Raw genomic sequence first — 23,538 nt, 5'->3', positions numbered from 1 at the left:
ACGACGAGCTGGGAAAGGTCTTGTTTTTCCATTTCGCAGAGCATTTTCGAGGATGCCACTTTGCCGCTCCAGGAGCTTATTTTATTCCACTTGTGTTTGTTATTACCGTAATTTTTACGCAACAATGTCGGCCCCGAGCCCGGGCAGGCCCCCGAAACGGTGGATCGAGAAAATGGGAAAAAGAAATGGCCGCAACCGGAGTGAACATTTTTCCTCTTTAATATTATATCGGGGATAATTTGCTAAAACGATATTCAAACGAAGGAGAACCGGGGACCGAGGGCCACTGTCCCGTCCTGTGTTGCGATGGGAGTGGCGAAACGGAGAAACGAATTATGAATTTTAAGAATTCAGATACCGGGACATGTTCCCGGGGAGCGAAGCCTTCGGGTTCGGATTAAGTGCACGGAACGGAAGGAAAAGGCCCGCGTGCCGATGAGTGGGGCACTGGCAAGGAATCCGATTTTCCGATGAACCAATGCCTTTTTGGGGAGAAAAAGGAAAGCAAACTCGATCAATTATTCAAACATCGCGTTGCTCTTAGCAGAATGGCCGATTCGAATCGGGCCGCAGTTTTGTGTCTCACCAACAGTATATGTTGTTACGAGAATGTATTCGACATCTTTTTGTCTGAAGAAAATATTTAAAACAAAAAAGTTCAACCTTAAATTGTACAATGACCTGATTCGGGCTTCGATCATTAATCTCCAAAAACAAACCTCGATAACAACGCCCAACGTGGTAGATCAAGATTAATGAGCTTTGGTGGGTCAGCACCGCAGTCGTTCCTATATTATTTTCCAACCTAATTCCTGCTGATTGTCGCCAAATGATCGATCATCAACGACGATGATGATTTGGGGTACGGTTTCATGTTGGCCCAGCATGTCACCCGTCGTTCGCTGTTCGTAACCAACCGCTAGTGGCCACCGGAACGAAGTTTCGCCACTTTTGCCGGGCCGGCCGCTTGATTAGCTCAAGTGATTCGTAAATTAAATTGTATTCACATTTATTCAAATCAATTCGATAGCGACGCCCAAGGCGGTTGCTACCAAGTGCCGAGACGTGACGCGGAGTGCGTGTCTGGAAGATGGGCCTGCGCCTTGGCGACGATCGTGACGATCGCCGTCGTATTGATTGTCTTTCTCCCCGGTGATCCAATGTCCTCGTTTGGGTTGGGCCGTAAACCGGAGCCAGCCACGATCCGCGTGGTCCACAGTGAACTAATTAATCTTAATTATGACTAATAAAATTTGTTCATCATCCGAATTAGGCGCACCGAACGGGAGGGCTATTTGAATGCTCGTGAAGCGCGGCCCCGTTCAGTTGATTATCTTACAAATGCATGCATTTCACTCACGCACGGTGTCAAGATCCCGGTGTCCCGGCCGCGGGCGTGAAATTTCGTTCCGTTCCCTGGGGCCGGTAACGCACAGGACACAATTGAGCGATTCAGTTGACGGATCAATTAGTAAGCATTCCAACTTATGGGGCTTAATTGGCGTTAATTAATTTATTTTCATCTATGTTGTTTTGCATAAGTGCTCAATTCGATTGACGATGGCGATTCGCTCTTCGCGTGCCGTGGGAATGCGCCGAACCGCTATGCTCCGTGCTCTGTTCCCGAAAAGGGTGGCCGTTCTTTCTTTTCCATTTTATTACGCAACTAAACAGAACAGTCCCGGGTCAACAGATGAGTTTGAGACGACGCAGCCAATAAATGGAAGTCAACTCCTTCGTGTTGGACACCAATCGAAAGGCGCCACCGAGGTCGGTCGGTTGGCGCGTTATTTGATTAATTATTTAACTGATTATGCGTTTGATGTTTACTGTAAATATGCTTTACATACATACACAGTCCGTGGTGGCTTAACATTTCCATCCCGTCCCGATTACGCCTCGCTACGCCGCTGCGGCTTTCCTTTATGGATAATTCCTTCACGCGTTCACGAAGCCCTAAGACCGGCCGGAGCCGGGACCAGGCCGTAGGCTCTTTCCCTAATGAAAATCGGTTCAGATCCGAGCGGAAACACCCATACAGCACGCCCCAACATATATTTCAAAAGGAGAGAAATAGAGAGAGCGCGCGCGAGAGAGAGAAGGGAAGAAAGTGATGCAATCGTGAGCTTTATTGAATTAATAATTTTCACCGTCGGGCGTCGGGAAGGTGAGTTTGATTTCCCATTTCATTATTTACATGAGAGTCTCGGATACCCCGGAGGCTGCTTTCTTCGACCGTCGGATGCCTGGTGCTCACTCCCAACCGTGCTAGACGTGTCAGTAACGGCACAAATCCAAGCAACCCTAGCACAGCCGAGCTAAAACACGTGTTTTAGCTAATTTGATTTCCAGCTCCACGGTGCGAACGGTCAAGCCGTGTCGGACAAATCGGATCGAAATGCTAAACCGGAGCAACAACCTGGGGATCCTGGGCCGGATGCTGACAAGCAAGCAAGCCAAACTTCCCCGGAACCCATTAGGCAATGGTCTTGCTGGGGTTCGAAGACTTTGCTTCCCAAAAACCAAACCGGACAGTGAGAAACTTCTTCAAACTCCGACTCCGACCACCTCTCGGACTCGGCGTGGAGAAAGGATTTAAAATGCAATTAACCAAATCACCGACGACGAGCTGACCCACCCGAGCGGATGGGGATGGGTTGGGCCGGTTTTACTGCAATATTGATCAGCTTCACCGAGCATCAGCAACACCGTCGGTGTCCGGCCATCGATAAGTCCCCGTAGATGCTGTGAAGGTGATGAAACGCTCTCACTTCACCGGCCCGTGCAGGATGCAGACAGCCAGATGTTGGCCGGGGTTGCTTGACGTTGAAGCCGCTTGCCATTTAATTGGCATCACTCATGCACGATAATTAGATTGGAACTTTGTTTGATAATTAAGAGCCGGTCTTCGCCGTCATCACTGCTGAGCTAGCTGCTTGCGGCCGAATCGGATTTCCATTCGCCACGGTCGCAACCCGGGAAGAGCTTTCCGGGCACGGGTTGTGAGAGTGAAAATTAATTTACAGTACCAGAGCAAAGGAATCACTCACAAGCAGCGTAATTGAATCGCCACCCGACCGAACGGCGCCATTTTTTCCGCAAACCCTGGTGTAACTTTTGCAACCCGCCGTACCGTTGGTGGCCGTGTTTGAGATAAGAATTAGCAAATTAAACAGCGCAAATTACATCAAAAAGCTTGAGCAGCACTCCTCGGTGGTTCGAAATCTACCGACACCGACCCCCGGTGAAGGTAGGTTCTCTGCACCCTCTGCAGGAATCGTTCGCGTGTCGGTGCGCTAAATCACGTAACCAAACACTAATATTGCCACAGAAGATTAAACTTCCCAAACCTGCTCCTCGGGAGCCGGTCGCTGTGGCTGCGGCGTTCCGGTTTCATTTCATTTGGCGTTCACCGTTGGCGAATTTGAATTTCAAAAGAATATCAAAGAAGCGCTCCTCTTAAAATGCTGACCCAAGGTTTACAGACTTTCCGGTACCGAATGTTGAGGCCCCCGGCTGAATTATAAATTCCACCAATTTATGTTCCCACCGCGCGCGTGGCAGGTGAAAGTTAATTTGCCCCACCGCCCATTTCCCGACTCTTCTCGGCGTAATTGACGTAATTTTTGGCGCTCAAAGTTAGTGCGCCGTGCGCCCCAACCCGCGTCTCCTCACGGGGATTGAGGTGATCATTTTTTGGGCGCCGCTCCTTGAAAGGTGCTCCGTTCTGTGAGCTACGATGGCGCGCTAATTCGATAATTGGAGAAAGATTAGCGCTAATGAAATATGATCAAACGCGGCGGGACCGGCAAAGAAATGGACTGACAGTTTGATCCGGGACCCCCCGGTGGCACGTGTTTCGCAGCGTTTGCGATCGATTCGGATTTGGAAGCACTTAAATTAACTTACTCTAATAGTGTGTTGCCTTTTTCTACGCTCTTCCCAATTTCAGTAACGGCGGATTCCGGCCCGTGCTCGATAATGGACAACCGAGGACTACGCCACCACTGTTCTTGCCGCCGCACCTGGCATCGCTCAGCTCCCAGTTCAATCCGCCACTGTTTCCGAGCCTAAAAGGTTAGTATTGTCTGTCCGAGTTTATGAAAAGAATTTTTTGTGAAGGACCAATTCCTATTGCATACTTTTAGGCGTGTTTCGATTTTCGACGTTTTACATTGAAAATTCAAGGACATTGAACCATTTTCAATGCTCTTTTTAAAAACAAATTTAATACTCATTTAATCGTCAGTTTATTCCTTAAACTCACTGAAACATTCGTCAAAAGACGCCAGTTCCAACCAGCAACGCCAGCGACGGGCTGGGACCGCGTGGCCCGCCACCGTAGCGCCGGTCGAAAGTGATGCTAATTAATTATTCACGGCGCGCCAATATTGATAATTTAAACAGCATCAAATTACACTCTAACGGCATGATGGTGGTGGCCAAAGGCCGGGCCCACGCACAGTTTGTAAATCGCCCGACGGATGGGCCACGGGCCCGACTCGGAAAATTTAATAAACGAAAAGCGAAGGCAATCAGCTGCACCTGCGGTACACGCGGTGGTGACGGTGCTTCGTCGGGAGCTTTTTCGTGGCCAGGGCCGGGACCGGCGGCAGGAAGATGAGGCCACAAAATGACAACCATTTTGCGTTTGCAGCTCAACGCGCACCGGCAAGGAGCGACCGGCGAGTTCAAAGGCTCACGCGCTAGACACCCCACGGTTCACCGAAAACGGTGCGCCTCGCTTTTCGGGGGGGGGGGGCGCAATGTGTAGCACTAGAGGGACTCATAAGCATAAGAAGATTAGTTTTCTCCCCCGTGGTGGCCCGGCCAAACCGGCGGGATGATTGAAGTGCATCATCCGGCGGACGCAAGACACACGCGATAGTTTCCTTGCCGGGCTCAAGGGGTTAGTTTCGAGTCGGGGCTGAATTATTCATACACGATCCGCACCCAGCGTGTCTTGTGGGTTTTCTTTATCGTCCGTATCATATTCGGGTCGGTTGCTGGTACACAGCTTCGGAGAGATCAGTGGGTGTGCCCCCACCAGCTGGAACCACTTCATCGGAAGTGGCATCCACTGAACGCCACGACGGCACGACGCTCGCCTCGGTCGGGAGTTGTGTAAAGCAATTTTCCCGTGCATTAAAATGTAATTCGGTTTCGCGAGCGCGCGGGAAAAGATTTATGCTCGCGATACCCGTATTAGTCAGGAGTCGGTAGGGCGAAGTGGCGCTCCTACGTTCGGTTGATTGGAATGGGAGTGCTGCTTGCTGCTGGTATAAGCGGTATAAGAGATTGGTCCTGCTTGGGTCCTGCTCGCCGCAATTCGATTGGCAGCACGATCGATCGACCGATCGATCAATGTCAAACACAGCACAGCAGTATCAACAATCTAACACTTTCATGAAAATTACTTTTAACGGCGAGATCGAAAATAAAATATAAAAAGTTCCATGTCTAATAATATAAGCAACCCCCGGCACTGAAAAGCTTAATACTTTTTTAAAGCAGAAACTCCCAGCACGGCCGTTGATTGAAAGTAATCACACCGTAAAACGGTGCCGTAAATCGGATCGCCGATACACTCTCTGCCCTGGTCTGATGGTTGCCGGCACCGTTCAAGGCTTGCTTCATGATTGCTTCATGAAAGATTTACTTCCATTATGACTTTGTCGAATGGAGCTACTACGATGAAGATGACGATGATGATGATGGTCGGGTTCGGTCGGTTAGCTTCTAGTTACCCCATCAGCAGCAACTCGTAGTAGGCCAAGCAACTGCTCCCAAAAGCCGAGCCAAGTTGCGGGAACAAAGCCGATGCCGTTCCCGCCACCGGTTTACGTCCTTTACGGTAGGGCACTTTTCCACCTCATGGCACACCGGAACTGGGGCCACGGGCCCACACATCCGCCTGCCCCCGAGGGGGGAGCGGGCGTCGAATCGCCTTTTAATTCGTTTACCGACAGCAATATCAAGTTAAGACACCCGTAAAAATAAATTTAAATTTCATTACATCCGCTCCGCCCCGGGACGGCTTTTATGGGCCAAAACTTTTCCAAATTACCGCAACCGCAACGCGCGGGAAGGTAAAAATTACATTCACGCGGCGACGCCGTGGAGCGCGGCGACACAGGAAAAGTGGTGTTGGCTTTGGCTTTGTTGGCTTTATTTTCACCCAATTTTTACGTCCAGGCCACAGACGGCTCCGAAGAATTCCAATCCCGCACAGCGAATGGAGACCCGATGGAGACGCCACGCAGCCCCGACGGTGAGGCGCCAATGGAGACGCCTGGTGCCCGACGCTTCTTTCGGTGGCCAAAAGCGGCACAAAAACGCCACGTTTTTTGCCGCTGTGCTGGACACCGTAATCGCAACTCTGGATTAAAGTTTAATGAGATGAGCCAACCAGCCAACCAGCCAGCCGGAGCGATTGTCCGGAGGGCGATTGTTTAGGCAAATTGAGTTACAGAAAATTAAGCGGATTAAACGATAACCGGTACCGGCCCTCGAGGCCGAGGATCGATTTTTGTCGAGTGCAAACACCGGTCGACTTTTATGGAATTTATGGCTACTCATAGTGTACCTTAAATAATTGAACAGTATTTTCTCGGAAAAAGTAACACTTCTTTCACATTCTATCGCCCCAACAGCGGCCTTTCCCGGGCTCTGCTCGTGCTGTCCGGCTAAAGCACCGGCCACCTCCGGTGCGTCGTCCGTCTCACCAACGTGCACCTCTTCGACCGCCTCACACTCGCCGTCATCGGCCCACCACCACTCGACGGCCGGATCGGCCCTGTCGGCCATCACCAGTTCCGTGGCGGGCGCTGGCTCCGGGCTGCCGGATCCGCGGTCTTCATCGGTCGCCGAGCTGCGCCGCAAAGCCCAGGAACACTCGGCCGCCCTGCTGCACTCCCTGCAGGCGGCAGCCGCTGCCGGACTGGCCTTTCCCGGGTTCCACTTGCCACCGCTGTCGCTCCATTCGGCCCTCAGCAGTGGCCGGAAGCCGTCGGACTTTATCAGCGATCTGTCGATGCACCACCACCACCATCACCATCTGGCGGCCGGTGCCCACCATCTGAGCGGCCATTTGGCGAGCCTCCATCAGCATCATCACAACAACAACAATAGCACCGCCGCTGCGAACAACAACACCAGCGGCACGAGCAGCACAAACCCGGCGAACCACAGCCCCTCGGCCGGCTCGATGCTGGCCACCGATGTGCCCCGCTCACCCCGCACGCACACCGCCTCCGGTGGACATGAGAAATCGGACTCGAACGAGTAATGCCTCTCTATTTGAACTAAATTCGGTGCAAAAACCGTTGTACGTTCCGAAGGTGTTTTAGCGGCCATTCCATGTTTAGTGTTCTACGGGAAGTAAAATAGAAATCGCAATGAAGACGAAGTCTGGGGTGTAGAGTTTAGAATAAACAGGCGTGATCATCCTTTTCGGCCACCGGGCCACGCAAAACGATTATTTATTCTTTCGGTTGCTTGAGGCCGATTGCTACACTAAGAAACAATAAACTCGTGTTATCATTTATTTCATGGTTATCGAGGTTATAATTTTGTACGGATTGTAGTTAATGGAAAAAGATATGCAAAAAGGTATTTGTACATAGCGCGCCCGACACACAGTATTCTCTAGCAATAAACGTACGAATAAGGTAAAGCAGCGCAGTTCTGAGGCACGCCTTCGGCACGCGGTTCCGTTCACGTTATTCCGTATCGTCTCACGATTCCGATCAATCAACAATATAACAACACAGTTCGTAAGCTTCCCCGTAGGTCTGTTTCCACTTCCGCGAGGCCGCAAATAATGGTAGACATAAGATTTTGGAAGTGCGATTTCCAGACATGCGTGTCCGAACCGGAGAAAACAAACAACGCAAATCTGCGAACGTTAATGAAGAGTGTGGCGAAAAGTATTCTAAAAGTAATTTTCTCCGGAGCGGCACCGGCTAAAGAGTGCAGAATTGAGACGAAACCCGGAGAGTTTAACGCACTTTGCATGTAATTCAGTAGACGCCACACATGGGCTCGTTAAATACGAGCGAAGCACAGCACGCAGCCCCCGTGGCCCCGAGGGTTGGCGAGTTTGCACTAACAGTCAGCCGGTCAGTTCTAGTTCATTAACAATAAAGTAACACAATAAAACGGAACATATGCAAAACTAAACGCCAACAGTTGTTCTTTCCATCCGATACGAACTGTCGAAAATGGTCGTCGTTGTTCCTGTTTGAAGCTCCTTAAGCGTTCTTCGTTTGAGAAACAATAATTCTTGTTTGGCTCAGCATGGAGCGAATTTTAAACTAATATCACAGAACCAAAGCCTTACTTCGCCCATTCATCGCACGAAAGAAAAGTTTTTGGGAACCTAACCGATGCATATTTCGTTCAATTGTATTTCGAATTGAAAATGAATCAAGACCGAGTAGATTCCACATTTCAGCAAACTTATTTATTTACAGACAGTAATATTGAATTATTGACATGATGTCGCTATTACAACGATGGTGGTGGCCACCAAAGAACTTTTGATCTTGATCGCCACCCATTTCTTGTTTATTGTAACTCAGTTACTTAACCCGACTTTCATTTATTTCTCACTACGTTCACATTAAGTCCTTCAGAGTAACGTCCTTCCGCACGGCATTGTTGAAACCCTCCTTGTACCGGTACCAGATGGGGCTTTTGACGATGGCGTCGGTTCCACCTGGAAAAGCGAACGATGTGTTTGTTTTAAACCACTCGAGTTTCTTCACCTCATCGGATTATCGTCGCACACAGCTTCGAGACGGCTGACGTTGTGTTTTCTTTGCGAACTAAGAGCGAACTGCCCTCTATCAGCCCTTGAGTGCGGATTCCGATCTCCAGACACATAAACAATTTGATTTGTCACAAACACACTTACCCTCCTTGACCGACAGTGCCGTTTCCTTCGTCGAGATACGCCCGAAAAAGTCCTTCGAAACCTGCGGCCAGTGAAAATGGAAAAAGAGTCGAAAAAAAGTCGAATCAGAAAAGTAAAGGAAGAAAAGGGAGGAAAAATTGAAAGGATTATCGGACGGGTCAACGAAGACACCCTCTCCGTTACCGATTCCTTCCTGCCAACAAAGGGCTGACAAAGGTCCGGCCGACACTTTTTTCGTTCGGCACAGCGCCCTTGGTAACCATTTTTCTTCGGGCAAGGTTTTTACCGTAAGCTCGCGCAAATTGACATCTAATTTGAACTTAAACAATATAAATGGTCGGTCGCCCGTCGGTCGAAGGATCCACTGGTGCCGGGTTCCCGGTCGCCAGGGAGATCCGAGAAAAGTTGTCCGACAAAAGTTGGCACCAAGAGAACTCTATTTTCAATTGAACTCCTGAACGCACCGGTCCCGGAGGGGGGGAATTCGATACAAACACACAAACCTAACGCTATGGAAAGTTTAAATGTCACATTTGCTATAAATAAAATCAAAAGCCGGTGGTGCAGGTTAACCTGTTGTTTCCGGCCCAAAAGTGGGGTTCAATGTCCATTATCGGAACGATCGCCGAAACACTCACCGAAAGCGGTAATCAATTCCCCACTTACAAGGGCCGGCGGTTCATTGTGAGGAAACTGTTTCGCTTTCGGGGCGGTTTTTCTCTCTCCCGGAGGCCACGTTTCGCGTCGCTTCTCTACATCGTTAAGATGCAATAAAAATAAATCAACCGAATTTCCCTTCGTTTGGGTTTCCGTTACTCGGAAAATTGTTTAACACACTGAATTACGCTTCGAACACGCTCGGACCCCGAACACATTTAAGGGTCGCCTGCGTGTCCGTGCCCCCCCTCCCCAAGAAAGCAAAGTATTTCCCAAAATTCCTGCTGGCTGGGGATCAGCGTCTCGATTCCGCTTGGATCGTCCGGATTCGCCCTCTTCCTTCGCAACGACTTCCGGTCGGCGATGAAGCGGCGATGACCGGCGCGGAGCACATCTTCAACTCTATCTTGGACAGGAACCTAACGCGGCCCCAACTAGCGCACCAGAAGAGCCAGCCCAGCGGTCCAACAACAACAACCGACAAAAAATACTCCCAAAATAACCGGAAGTCCATAGCAAGAAAAGGATGATTACTTTTATTGCCTCTTTATGGTCCTCCGGCCTGTCCGCCTGCCTGCACGACCCCCGGGGTCACCGAAGAGGAATGTGGTTTCCTTTGAGGAAGCACCTAATCGACGATAGCACCAGAAGACGTGGCCGGGCCGGAGTTTGGCGAAGAAAAATTGCCATCCCATCCCCGGTGCGGCCCCGATGCTTCCATCTTTTCGAGCGTAGTCGTCCCGGGAAGCGGGATGGTTTTATTTTGTTGATTCCACCACCAGCCGGGGGGGGGTGGCCGGAAGATTTCGTCTTGATCGTTTCGGGAGGGCCGGCAATTATCGCCCGTAAACGAAAGCCTGATTGGACACGAGCTAACCTGACATCGAACATGAGCACGCTCTGTGTTTGGCAGCGCATTTGATAATCTTCATTATTTTATTGCCTAAATGGGTTTTCGTATTATTGAAGAAAATTGTTTCCAACTCACGAGGGTCCACGGTGTCACGGTACGAGTGAGAGCGGAAGCAGAGGACCACCAACCAAGCGGGACCACCGGCCAACGCCAGCAACTTCCGGAACACGACCGAAAAACGGACGTGGACAGTGAAAGATTTACGTTTCCGGCGAGCTCTGCAATTCTGCGGGCTCCACGGGTTCCAGCGCACGCTGGACCGACCGGATGTGCGCCGATCTCTTCCCGCAGAGTCGCCGGGAAGCGACGAGAACGTGAGCGGCCACCGCTGAGTCCAGGAGTCCATCGTAATGGTGTTGAGGAATAATATGATAGCCCTTCGCTCACACATTCTCACACAGGGCGTGGCGTAGGGCAAACCCGGTCGCTTCGTTATGCTAAGCTATGCGTTCCACGTCGCCCGTTCGTTCCTCCGGTCGGCGTGCCAGTGGCCACTCGCTGGCCGTCGGGTTACTAAATGATCTTATTTTTATTAAGCATTCAGCAAACGCAAATGTATCCTGTGCCGAAGTCCCGATCCGCCCGGCACCTCTTCGACCTTTGGCCCTTCTTGGCCCGGTCCGTGTCGGTCGATGGCAAATAATAAATCCTCTAATGGTATCCGGTTCCCGCTAGCTAGCCGTTAGCTGGGTGGTTGGTGAATTGAGGGTTCCCTTCTCACCCTTGAGGTTCCCCCATTAGAGTTCGTGGGGCAAATGGGGTCTCCAGGGTGGGGTGGCCACGATGGCGAAAACGATTTTGTGCATTATCAACCACCATCTTCTGCTTGGCTGGCCGAATCCCATCATTAGAGGTTGCCGCAAACGTGCTCGCGCCACCACAATAAAGTTGCACAATTACGCTTTGAGTGAATTGTTGTATGCTAATGGTGACCGAAACTATCGTAAGTGGCCAATTGAATATTTATGCATTCCTCGCGGGGGGCGATCCGAGACGAAAAGAACTTTCGTAAACCAGCATAACGAATAATGGAACAACAGCAAACGAGCTAGAACGAGTTGAAATGATTAGACCAAACTAGTTCTGGCCTTTACATTGTAGTAAACATTTTGGAAATGCGAGAATTTTTCTTATTTTGCGCACTTTGATCACTGACATGTCCAAGTTGGGCGTGCAATATGCATTTGCCATTTGGCTGTATAATTTGTGGCCATTTTAAAGCAACTTGATAATGGCTCTCTCATAAAAGTCTTGGTCTGTTCTGCCCGTTTCTGGTCAATCGCTTGCTTCAAACGGTTCAGTGATTGACAATAACGATCTGACCATACGTAAGCAACTCAAAATAAATTATTCCTTTCAAGTCCCACCAAATACCTACAGTAGATCCTTCCAAGCCGTTAGTCCTGGTTTGGTCACCATTCGAACTGCTTCGTTACGCTTTGTCCAAAAAGTAAAAGAAAAAGAGATTTTGAGCAAAGATCTTAATCGGAAAACTTTGGTTTATTTTAAACGGCTAAACAGGCCATTTGCTTTCCGTGAGTCATTTCCTTGTCCATTTTTGCAACATAACTCTGTTTGGAGTACTTTTTACGGTTATTTTAGTAAACGAATAGAGCGACTCATCTAGGCCTAGATAGCCAAACAGAAGAGCGCAATCACTTGACGCTGCTTGTAACCGGCGGCCATCTTCCAGTAAGTAGATGAAGCTAATAAAAACAGAATACACACTCGGCCCACCACCGCCCCCCGAATGTTGACTCACTTGAGCCAAACACTCGGGATGGTGGTGGTAAGTAGAAACATTCGTCTTATTTTCGGAACAGTCATTCGCTCCCAAAAGCCCTTGGGCTCCCGGCGAAAGAAAGGGGTAGCACCGAGAGCGTGTGGGATGTGTGCAATCAATCTGAATAATAAAAAACACATACACGCTCACACACATCTCAAATTGATCCTTGATGGCACATCTCTAAATTACCCTCTGTTGGGCCCCGAGCGAGCGTCCTTCGCATTCCCTGTTTCCGGATCGATCCCCGAAGACGACGAAGAACTTGAAAGATTTCTTTGTGCGGGCTTTGGGTGAGCGGGCCAAAACATAAATAAAAACCTACCAACTACTACCAAGGACGAAGAAGTTCTGGCCAGTGACGGAAGGTTGCTTGCGAAACGACACCGACCGAGAGAGCCAAAGAGAGGGAAGCCCACGGAAGAAAAAAGGGGTGGCAGATGTATCGAAAATTGTCTACAATTTTTCATGCCACGTTCCACCGGAGATCTCGCGCCAATACACACTCCCACTTTTTCCACAGTTCTTCCGTTCTCCGCGCACGGCGAGTCACACTTTCGCTCGATTGTATATTTATTCGCTTTATTTTATTTATCCTTGCCGCGCGCGCACACGGGCGAGTGCTTCGTCCTCTTCGCCGGGGCCAAGAATAAGATGAAAGCACCCATGGCAGGGTGTGGGGTGCAGTGCTGTGCCACACTATCGGATCATCGGACGGGTGAAAAATCATTCCGCCCCACATGCGCATTCCCCGGCGGCCTAACTTATATTGCCCGACCTAACTCGACGCCACCGAACGAGGAAGAAAGTTGTCCACCGAAGCCAGCGGCGGTCGTTCTTGCCGGAACCGCCCAGGACCGGAACGACACCCAACGGGTTATACGGGCGGGGGAAGTTGGTTTAAAAAGAAATGAATAAATCCATAAGATCCGGCCCCACCAGTTTCGGTGTCCTGTGTCGCCGGTGTTTGCTTCACAGACCACCCGGCCAAAATAACGCTCTACCGCGTAAATCGATATCGGCAACATTCGTCGCCCAAGTTGTGAAGTTGAGTACAAAAAAGGACTCCACGGCATCACGGTACGGATTGCACCTGGTTCCCGAATCTCGCTTGGCCGCGCTCGTTTGGCGAAAGTAAATTGGAATCAATATTGAGCGCGAAATTGTATGAAAATTGAAAATACTATTTGAATACCGGTGAGGACCGGAGCCACGGGAACGAAGATGATCTCCTCCGGTGACGCTCCTGCGAGTGATTCGTTATTTTAGCAGGCCTGCAGCCTGCAAAAAATGGTGTCCGATTGTCATTACCTTATAGGTAACAACAAAAATGGTTTCTAAGAATTGGCACCAATTGTGTGTAATAACCGCCCATGAAGATCGGTGATCCTGCCATCGGAAGAGTGGACGGTGCTTTCATAAATCTATTCAAATTCCGTAAGACGTTGCGAGATGTTATGCAATTCATGCTCATAAACATAATAATCGAACGCTCTCTAGGGGGTTCACGGGTCCCCGCAACACAACAATAGGAACCCCTTCGCAAGCATGAACATTTGGCAAGTACCGCTCGTACGGACGGTGGCGCCCGTTCATGTGGCGGACGACACCGGATCGCGGACGGAAAATTGTGATAGAATAATCAATCAACGAAAGCTAATGGCAATAGAGCCGAACCTCCGTGGAGCCGACGCAGCCAGGCGGGCAGCAAACAAACGTGATTGAGTGCAGTGTTTTGAAGATGGCTGCCTCCGGCGGTCGGTGGCACGTTCTAGGTGTAGCCCCTTTTGCGCTATGTACACGGGCGTACGTACATAGTTCAACAAGAAAGCACTTTCGCACATCTTTTCGGGCTCACTGTTTTGACCATAAACAGAACAGAACAGAACCGAAAGAGGAAGCATCCGCGATCCTCCCTTCAGACGACAATTGTACGACGCGGATTGTGTGTACTTTCGATGATTCCAAATTTCATTGAATCCGGAGAACCGACCTGAAGAGGGTGCCCTCCAGTGCGCCATCAGCATCGGCCATCGGTTGTCGATTGATTGTGCTCAATTTTCAATCATCGTTTCCATATAAATTGGAAACAGGTAATAGACTGCATGATTCTTTTTCCCGAGCCCGGTACAGGCCCGGTTACGAAATAAGGTACTTACCACTTGCACCGTTTTCTGCAGAATTTGCTTCGGTTTCAGTGTCCGCAGATGGTTCGGTAGATCGGCACCTTCCTTACGCTTACCGGCAGCGTCAGCACCGCCACCAGCGGGGTTGGCGTTCTCCTTCGTACAATTGGACCGATTCGCGCTCGTCTTGGTAGCTGGTGCAGCGGATGTACCCGTTATTTTCGGCTGTGCCCGTCGCATTTGCTCCAGCTCAACCTCTCGCGCCACAATCTGCTTGCCAAAGTAGTTCGAGCCCAGACCCGTCGTTCCGCTAAACTGACACAGTTGCTCGAGATCCGGGTTCAACTGATACTGGTAGGTACCCTCCGGGGTCTTGAGTTGGATGTAGTTGAGCCCAAAATCGGCCATCACCTCGACCGTGTGCTTGAGGTCGGATTTTTCTCTGCAAAAATAGCAAACAGACCAGCAAATGCATCGATACACAAAGCTTCTTCCTCTGCACGCTACTTACTTTGCGGTGAGCAGCTGCAGCGAGACCGATCGTAACGTGGGGTTGATGACGCGCTTCAGCATCGGTACCGTGTCGAGCAGGACCGTGGCCCCATCGCCGATACCCTTCAGATGGGCCGATAAACCTCTCCGCAGCCCGGTCAGTACGAGTTTCGTGCCGAGCAGCTTTTGCGAGTGCTGCGAGTGATATTAAATTGCAATCAAATTGGTATCGATATCAAAATCTGGAGCAAAACGCGCACAACCTTATCGGCCCAAGGACCATCAGAAACAATAAAACTTTCCCACCGAACGCAGGCAAAGGCCCACCGAGGGAAGGCGAAGGCCAAAAACAAACGAAGGAAATTATATAAATTATCCAACGCAATTTCGCTTAAGCCTCTGATCCCTGATGGGGCCCGCCAGCGCCCGGCAGCGTGTAACGCCGGGATTGCATTAACGGGACACGGCGGAACAGCAAAAGAAATGAAAAGTGAAAATCTGTGAGAAAAACTTCATTTCGACGGTTCGGTCGGCCCCTTTTCGGGGTTTGCCTTCGTTCGTTTCTTGTTTTTGTTCTGCCGATCCTGTTGCACGCACACACCAATCGCTCGCCGTGAGGGGCTAAATGAATATTGAATAATTAATAGAATCATTTCATGAAAACACTCGCCAAACTTCATCCGCGAAAGGGTCCGTCGTGTGCCACTGGTAGCCTGTTCCGTTGCCCTCCACGGTTCGGTCACGGTCGGAGTGGATTTTCTTTTCGGTTGCCTCGTGCCAAGGTTCCGCCGGCTGGGGCTCAATTTTTTCTCTCCCTCACACTGCCAAATGCCAAAAAGCCTCACAAACACACCGATACGGGGCACCGGGAGGAAAAAAATATGCGGTAGGACCGAGATTCGAAAAGCGGGAAGGATTAATATTCTTGCTTTTCCTTTCGCGGAAAAAATGGGCTAAATTAAAATCAGCTTCACGCCCGAAAAATGCAAACATTCTAAGAGCAAGAAAAACTCCAATCTTCCACAGCGATCGTGTGACGGAGATGCGCCCACGGTGAATGGCCGGGGGTGGTGGTTTTGTCCTAATTTATTTTTTGTCATACCATGTTCCTTTCGTGCGCCGTAAAACCGGACCGAGAAAATCCGACCGTGATGAAGTGCACGTGACGCAAACACACCGCTTTCCAATACCGTCTTCCGTCAAGCTTGTCTTACCGACACCATCTCGCGGGTTCGCGCCCAAGAACCCGTTGCGCTCACCTGGCTTTCGTTCTCGGCCGGAACCTCATTAGACTAAGAGCTTCTCCAAAAAGAGGAAGAAGTGAGAAACACTGAACAAAAGATGGGGAAAAAATACACATCGACAATAATGCTACTAAAAGGCGTTTGATGAGTGTTTCGAAGAAAATGTCCTTCCCCGGAGGTTCTCGTGCTTCAAAATTGTTGCTACCTCTTGTTGCCACAGCTACATGCACGACCCGATTATGAGCTCAATTAGCGCAGGCGGCATATAGCACCAGCCAGCGCCCGACATTTGCTGGACACCGTCGTGCCCGGCCGGGAAAGGAACCGGGTGGAGCCCTGTGGAAAAAACCGCATTATAACCGTTATTTACTTATACACGTACGAAGACTTCGGAACCTGGCTTTCTAATTATCTCTTCACCGGAAAACCAGGAACACAACCTGGAGCAAGCGACACAAAAGCGAATGGCACACGGGCAAAAGAATCTCATTGCACCATCCGGCGCTCCTCCGGGCTTCAAGATGCTATTTCCCGTGTCAACAACGGTGCTTGTATCGCACACCAAGGTGGGGTCTAAAGAGCGCCTGCCCCCTCCCGACGGCCGCCTCCGCGGAGCTCGGCTTCAAGAGGGCGAAAGTACAAAAAGAATTATTTAAAATGGTGTAAATTATGTTTAAACTGTGTGTATTCTATTAACCGGGTGCCGGTTGCAGAGGCAACCCAGGACGCCAGGGCTCAACAGCACACATACGCTGGCTGTGCGAGACGCGATACCTCGGGTCTAGCGGTGCCGGTGGCTTGTTGTGGTCGCGGTTATTTTCAGTAAACGTGACGACGGTGTGTCCTCTCAAAATGAAAAGCTCAATCAGAAGGCTCCGGGAACCGTGGCCGTGGCGCAGTTGCCTCGGGGCGAGGTTGAAGTTCGTGCTGGGTTCGTCCTATACGGGGCACACCGCACGAAGCTGCTGCAATTGACACCCGCCGACGAGGTGGGCGTGAAAGACGTAAAGTGCCCTCTAACACTTGACGAGGCTTGCTCGTTAGGGTTTGACCGGAAGAGGGGTTCGAATAAGGGGCGCATTATCACTTCGCCGTGGCAAAATTTGTGACCATGTGGATAGTTTAGTACAAGCTTTCGTGTCTATTTTTGGCATAAAAATTGAAAACGATCCCGATTTTTTTAAGTGAAGTAATAAAACTCAATATATGGTAAACACACAGATTAATTTGTTGGAAATTAATTATCTTTTCTTACCAAAAACCCATGGTCGTTCACATTGCCCATAGTGATCGCTATGGTAGCGCCAAGGCCTCGTCAGAGGTCACCGCAGGAAATTAGAGATTCCTATTTAGATTGCATCCCGTAGCCACGCCAACACTCCAGACGCCGCGAAACCACCCATGGCCAATCTAGTGCACCGTCGGACGGAAGTAATTAATAAAACACTAACGACAAAACGATTATCAACACACCGCACAAGGGCCATTCAACAGTGGCAGCGTGCACGACCGAAAGATCGGATTGATGGAAGATGATGGGACATTTTGTAAAACATGTGCATTGGGACGGGGATTTATAATAACCATTTGAAATTCCAAGCATCTCAAGGTTCATTTGCGCACCACAGAGCCGCCATCGCGTCAAATAGCGTAATGGAAAGCATAATTTTATCTTACACGATACTCCATTAAAAAGCCGCGTTGCTAGTAGCATGGGGCGGTTAAAAGGAAGTGCATTGCAGGTGGAACTGAGACACCCTTTGCCGTTCTTACCTCGTATCCTTTGCTGGGAAAATTGATTTTCGGCCAGGACAGGGTGGCAAACAGGTAGTGCCACATGACGAATGCGTACGCCAGGTACGGATAGACTGAATAGTTCTGCAGCTGGTTAACGGTACGCTGGAGACGATCGTTGAAACAAAACCATTCCGTAGCTTCGGCCACACCGCACATATCCGCATCGGGCATCTTCTGGTGCAGATAGTTTTCGTACACTCCCTGCATCAGACGCTCGTAATCGCCGGCCATGCTAACCACTCCGAGCACATTCGACATCCGGGTCGTGGCGGACATGTCGGTCAATGTGACGAGCTCGGTCAGCGTCGCGTTTGGGTCCTCGGTGATCGTCTTCTTCGGCCGTTGAATCTTAAAGAAACACGAAACACAACATTATTAAAACAAAGTAAAAACGCTAAATTACCCACAAAATCATTTTGCAGTTATTCTGACGGTGAAATAAATTAGCAAATGATCCTACAGCTTTCGTGAGCGTTCCGAAGAACCTGTTACGTATCGCATTCCTATTTCCTGTTGCTTACTTTGATTGATTTAACATGAAACAGTTCGTGAAGTTAATCACTTATCCCCTACTTTGTTTGAAGGATACGAACGGTAATAAAACGTAACTATGTTGAATGTACTACCATTGATAGTCGGTTTGATTGAAACCTGTTGTGGCTAAAGTTTATGTCGGCGGAAGTAGGACATTCAATTTTATGTCAATAATGTTCGGTTAATGAACTCCAATCACGTAACCGACTGGCGGTGGACCCCGCTCGCTCTTATGGCAAATGTTTCGTTTCCATCGATTGCCTTGTCAGCTGTTTTCTGCGATGGACAGGCGGCGGCGCTAGCCATACAAACAACATTCCATAGCAACCAGCGTAAGGGGCATAGAGTGTCGTAGCAACGCGCATATATCATAACCATGCACAACGCCGAGGCCTCCACATTATTCAAAAGCTCCTAACCTTGGCTACCGATAAAACATTGCTTCAGTATCGTCGCAAGTTTGCAGGTGGCCACAGTCGAACAGAAGTGATTGTGCATTCATTGAACTAGCAGCAGCAGCAAAGTGGTCCCGCAAACTGAAGATGTCGGCCTACGTGAACGCGCCCAAGGTGCAACTGCTCGAGCACAACGAAGCCTTGTCGCCGTTGTTGCAGGAAATTTACCGTAACTGCGAACGTCGTAGCATCCGGTACGACAGACCGTTGGTTCATTTTGTGACGAACCTGCTCAGCCTTGACCCACGGTTTGAGCTGTTCATGGAAACGGTTAGTGCCGATCGCCGCAATCACGACGACTTTGTCGAAGCTTGCTGTGACCTGCTGGCCGACGACCGGTCGCCTCGTTTAATCACGCTTAAAATGCAAGCCCACTTCTTGGGCAACTTTTTCGATAAAGACGAAATCATTGAGAAGCACGCGCGAAACCTGCAGGCGAAAACGTTTGCACTGACGAAAGAAATCATTGATGTCGATGTGATTACGAAGGACGAACAGGATGACGTGTTCAACAAGGTCATCCTGGATATCGTGATGAACATGGGTCTTGGGAACCCGGAGTGCAAGGACGTGATAAGTGAAACGATGCGAGCATTGAACTCGGTCATGTCCCGTAGTGACAAGGCCAAGTTCGTGACGCTCGATCGGAAGGACCGTTTGATGGCACTGAAGGACATCAGAGAGATTGTCGCGGGAATTCGTATTTTCAACAAACATTCCGGCAACACGGCAAACGGAATGGCTGATTGTAAGTAGCGCTACCCTGGCAGTGGTTTTCCTTCGCGTTTCGTTAAATGCTAATCCCCCCAAAAATTTCACTCCAGTGCCGAAAGTGCTCGATCAGTCGCACGAATCAACGAAATCGATCCTCCAGATAACGTTATGCGAAATCATGGACAAAGTAAACTTGCTCACGAGTGCCCTCAATGCCGCTATCGCTTATGATTTGCGCAATCGGTCCATCATTACGCTGCTGCCGGAAAACATAACACCGGATGACTTCGAAACGATCAAGGATCTACTGATCATGTACCGACAGCACGAGGTGTACACTCGGAAGCTGATCGACGAGCTGGCATCCATCAAGGTCAACATCGACAGCTGTAAGCAAGAATACGAAGCAAAACTGCTGCGCATTCACGAAGCCGTTCAGTTCCGGACAGCCATTCCCACCGACCGTGTGTTTGTGAGTAGTTGAACCATGGTGAATGATGGTAAAGTCTAATGCATCCTTTTGGCCAACCGTCTCCTTGCAGCCAAAATTTTCAGAGTTGACGCGGGTGTGGCTCCAGTTTCAAAATTTCATCTTCCTCCTGTCGGAGATGAACCAAATCAGCAATATGCTTACGAACCTGACCGAGCGCTGCGTTAGTTTCGATGATGCCGCCTACCGGCTGTTGGGCGAATGTCAGATACAAACCGACGTGGATCGACTGAACAAAGTGAAGAATAAACGGCTCGAGCTGGTGGAAGCGAACCATTGCGAAATTGTGGTGTACGAAGAAAGTATGCAGGTAAATGGCACCACTTCTTCGAAGCTAAACGACGGGAAAATGTCAATTATCGATCATTTCCGATCGTCAGATTGAGCTGCTCAAGTTTTGTCTCTGGCACCTGGCCGAAGGAAAAGGATTGCTGATGCCGGGCAGTATTGAGATGGGAGTTTGCCGAGTCCACAAGGAGCACTTTTTATTCAACATTCCCGAACCGTTCGTATTTTTCGACGAGGATCCAAACAAGTAAGGGCAAGATCTTTATTCTGATGTTTCTTACCGATACCGAGTCTCTCTCCGTTCGCTTCAACAGATACTTCTACAAGATCGTCGAAACGGTTCGCAAGAAAATCCATCTCATTTCTTTGTTAAACCTGTACGACAAGGTACTGGCAGCGTACGATGCTCCACGGAGTGAGGGATTTCAAATGAAAATCACGACCACCTGCGAGCAGGAGGTACAAACGGACTTGCACCCGGTTCCGTCGTGCATCGATCGCGAGTATCGTTGGAATGTGTGGGACTATCGGCGAGAAGCCATTCGTTTGGCCAATCTTCGCACGAAACAGACGAGCTCGGTGCAAACACTTGAATCGTGCCGTGCCCTGCCAAAATCGACCCAAATCTATCCCGCAAAATCGCAGTCCACGCAGACGCGCACCAGCCGTGGAACCGATGCGTCCGAGCCTCGGCGATCAACTGCCGGCGTGAAGATGCTAGCACCGTCAGCCCCGTCACCGTTGAAAATATATGCACTAACGCTTGCCGAGACAAGTCGTTCCGCTTTTGGACGCAGCGGCGAACGTTAGTTAGAACAGCGGTGAAAATAAACCCATAGGCATGAAATAGAGAGTGTCAGTCTGATAGTGAACGTTATCGCGTTGCGTACCTGAAAGATTGATGACCAGATCGAAAACAGTCCCTTCTTGCGATCCTTTTGCCCCACGCTGCACTTTAGAACATCGGTCAGACGGATCGGCTTCTTGGCGCACGCATAGAACTGCAACATCGAAAGGCAGGCGCGCACATCGTTGCCCGTCTTTTCGGCCAATGCCAGCATCGACGACAGATCGGTCGTTATGCTCTCTCGTTTGGCGATCGCCAGCAATCTAGAAAATGAAAAGCGGAATAAAATCCAAAGACAATCGACAGTCGGTACAGGGAAATACGCTACCGATCCGCGAGCCGCGCATTTCCCGTGGGTGGGAAGTTAACCACAAACGCCACCTGACGGAGTTGTCGCAATGCCGGTGCGTACATATCGTTGCAGATGCAGATTATCGGTCGTTTCAGTATGAACTTATCGCGTCCGGCCTTCCCAGGCTTCTTCGCTGCTCCTTTTTGCGTTACGTTGCCAGAAATAAAACGAAGCAGAAACTCTATCGCCGGCAGAGGTGCTCCGTCGATTTCGTCCAGCACGATACAGTTCGGACGCTTTTCGTCGTTGAGCACCGATTTCATCTGCGTTCCGTTTTCCAGCACCAAGCGGAACGCTTCCGGGTTACGGTCATCCGAAGCGTTCACCTCACGCACGGCGTATCCGGCGTGACGGGCGATCGTATGTGCAAGGGTAGTTTTTCCCAGGCCCGGTGGCCCGCAAAGAAGTGCCACTTTCTGCACTGGACACCCGTGATCGTCGAGCTCAGTGTTCATGGCTGAGCGTGTCTTCCGTTGACCCTTGATCCAGCCCCCGTTGGACTCGAAGCGACCGATTTTCTTGTTAAAGCTATTGAACTGCTTAGTGTCCTTTCGCGTTTTCGGTTCTCGATTGAAGACAACTTTATCCCATAGCTTGAGCCACTGCAGTAGACTACGGTTCGTGGTTTCATCGGACAGCAGATCAACGTACCGTCGTGGACGGTACTTTTCCACCCAGAGCACGTTCGTTTCGTTGGGTATCTCAAATGCGTTTTCCTCTGGTTCGGAGAGATCAATCGGTGGCGTTTCAATGAGACGTTTTGCTACCTGCAGGGAAACATGGGAGCCATTTAAGTGGTAGCGTTAAGATCTTCAAAAACTAAATTTTTTACTGACGATTTCGTTCGCTTCCCGCCAAATACGTTCCTTTTCCGCGCCCAGTAGACCGTTGTAGCCGTCTTTGGCGCAATTAATCTCATCGATTTGCTGTTTTTCAAAGTCCTCCGAGTGAAACCGAACGTAGATGCAGGTTTTATCACTCCGTTTCAACGTTAACGATGGCCATCTGCGAATGAATCGAGAAACAACATTTGTTAGAAAAAGGTAAACGTTACTAAAAATTCCACAGCCTACTTGGGTGGTTCGTATGCAAGATTGTTTTGCTTAAACCGGTGTAGCTCTTCCGCCCGCGAAAGGAACGTCGGCTTGGCGGGGTTAGCTACGGAGTGGAACCTTCGGCGGGCCTCCAGTATCCGCTCGATCAGTTCCATGTCCTGCTCCTCTTCCGTCTTGGTTTTTTTCTGCGAACAATACTCGTACTCGAACGGTTCCGCTTCGATATCCTGAATGTCACCGAACAGGGCGTCTAGCCGACGCTTCCTTGGATTGGCATCCATTTGTTGCAGCGTTTGCAGTGCATCGTTGCCCCCGCCGGCGGCAGCCGATGCACCGGGGAATGGGGTCGACGCGGCGCGACCATAAGCCATCCGGGAAGAAGTTGATGGCCCCGGTGTGTCGAAAAGCCGCCTGTGAGTGGTGCCGTGTGAAATAACGGAAAGGGCCGGACTTGCCGCAATGGGACTTTCGGCAATCGTTGCAAGCTGAGATGGCGTGCCGTGTTCGGTGGCCACACTCACAGGACGTGCCGTCCCCGATGGAGTGCCAGGAACCGCTTTCGAGGATGGGCCCGGTTGTGGTTCATCCACCTCTTCCATTGCCTCCAGATCATCACCGTAGGCCATCTCGAACTCCTCCTCTTCGGTGGGATAAAAGTCCATTTTGAGTTTAACTTCAAACAACAAACAACACTAGCAGAACTTCCGATTCACGGCCATAAATGGCAAAATACGAAACGCAAAACAATGCAGCAGCTCAACGAATGCGTTGACGTTTATTCTGGCGCCATTATTGAGTCTCTCGTCTGCCTTTGCCTCGTTCGTAAACAACGTCATTTTGTCGATTCGCCCGGGGCGAAGGGGCGAATCTGGCG

At 50.0% G+C, this 23,538-nt stretch overlaps 3 protein-coding genes across 3 annotated transcripts in view; 2 read left to right on the top strand and 1 right to left on the bottom strand.

Moving 5' to 3' along the window:
* LOC131212095 (diencephalon/mesencephalon homeobox protein 1-like) overlaps nucleotides 1-7,619 on the top strand; it is a 36,887-nt gene extending 29,268 nt beyond the window's left edge. Inside the window, exons 7-8 of the mRNA XM_058205831.1 lie at nucleotides 3,953-4,077; nucleotides 6,654-7,619. Coding sequence (XP_058061814.1) covers nucleotides 3,953-4,077; nucleotides 6,654-7,288 — 760 coding nt within the window. The 3' untranslated portion in view covers nucleotides 7,289-7,619. The remainder of the gene's footprint in view (nucleotides 1-3,952; nucleotides 4,078-6,653) is intronic.
* Nucleotides 7,620-8,595: 976 nt separating this feature from the next.
* On the bottom strand, nucleotides 8,596-23,326 carry LOC131210096 (chromosome transmission fidelity protein 18 homolog). Its single transcript, XM_058203294.1, has 9 exons — nucleotides 22,683-23,326; nucleotides 22,446-22,614; nucleotides 21,586-22,376; nucleotides 21,301-21,520; nucleotides 17,906-18,277; nucleotides 14,908-15,083; nucleotides 14,430-14,838; nucleotides 8,918-8,978; nucleotides 8,596-8,719 (listed from the first exon to the last, which is right to left on the bottom strand). The coding sequence occupies exons 1-9, from the start codon at nucleotides 23,324-23,326 to the stop codon at nucleotides 8,619-8,621; spliced, it is 2,943 nt and encodes a 980-aa protein (XP_058059277.1). The 3' UTR covers nucleotides 8,596-8,618.
* Nucleotides 19,006-21,220, top strand: LOC131210097 (cilia- and flagella-associated protein 206). Its single transcript, XM_058203295.1, has 5 exons — nucleotides 19,006-19,666; nucleotides 19,743-20,104; nucleotides 20,175-20,432; nucleotides 20,503-20,657; nucleotides 20,725-21,220. Exons 1-5 carry the CDS (start codon nucleotides 19,006-19,008, stop codon nucleotides 21,218-21,220), a joined length of 1,932 nt encoding a protein of 643 aa, XP_058059278.1.
* Nucleotides 23,327-23,538: the final 212 nt, after the last annotated feature.

Source organism: Anopheles bellator, chromosome 2 (assembly GCF_943735745.2).
Source record: "Anopheles bellator chromosome 2, idAnoBellAS_SP24_06.2, whole genome shotgun sequence".
Taxonomy (NCBI): Eukaryota; Metazoa; Arthropoda; class Insecta; order Diptera; family Culicidae; genus Anopheles; species Anopheles bellator.
This window is presented reverse-complemented; position numbering and strand designations above follow the sequence as displayed.

Bases quoted from the DNA above. Each gene is read 5' to 3' on its own strand.
- LOC131210096 (XM_058203294.1), bottom strand. From the start codon at position 23,326: ATGGACTTTTATCCCACCGAAGAGGAGGAGTTCGAGATGGCCTACGGT. The intron at 22,615-22,682 runs GTAGGCTGTGGA...ATTCATTCGCAG, and splicing joins CTTGCATACGAACCACCCAA to ATGGCCATCGTTAACGTTGA. The intron at 21,521-21,585 runs GTAGCGTATTTC...TTCATTTTCTAG, and splicing joins AATGCGCGGCTCGCGGATCG to ATTGCTGGCGATCGCCAAAC.
- LOC131210097 (XM_058203295.1), top strand. From the start codon at position 19,006: ATGTCGGCCTACGTGAACGCGCCCAAGGTGCAACTGCTCGAGCACAAC. The intron at 19,667-19,742 runs GTAAGTAGCGCT...ATTTCACTCCAG, and splicing joins GGCAAACGGAATGGCTGATT to TGCCGAAAGTGCTCGATCAG. The intron at 20,105-20,174 runs GTGAGTAGTTGA...GTCTCCTTGCAG, and splicing joins TTCCCACCGACCGTGTGTTT to CCAAAATTTTCAGAGTTGAC.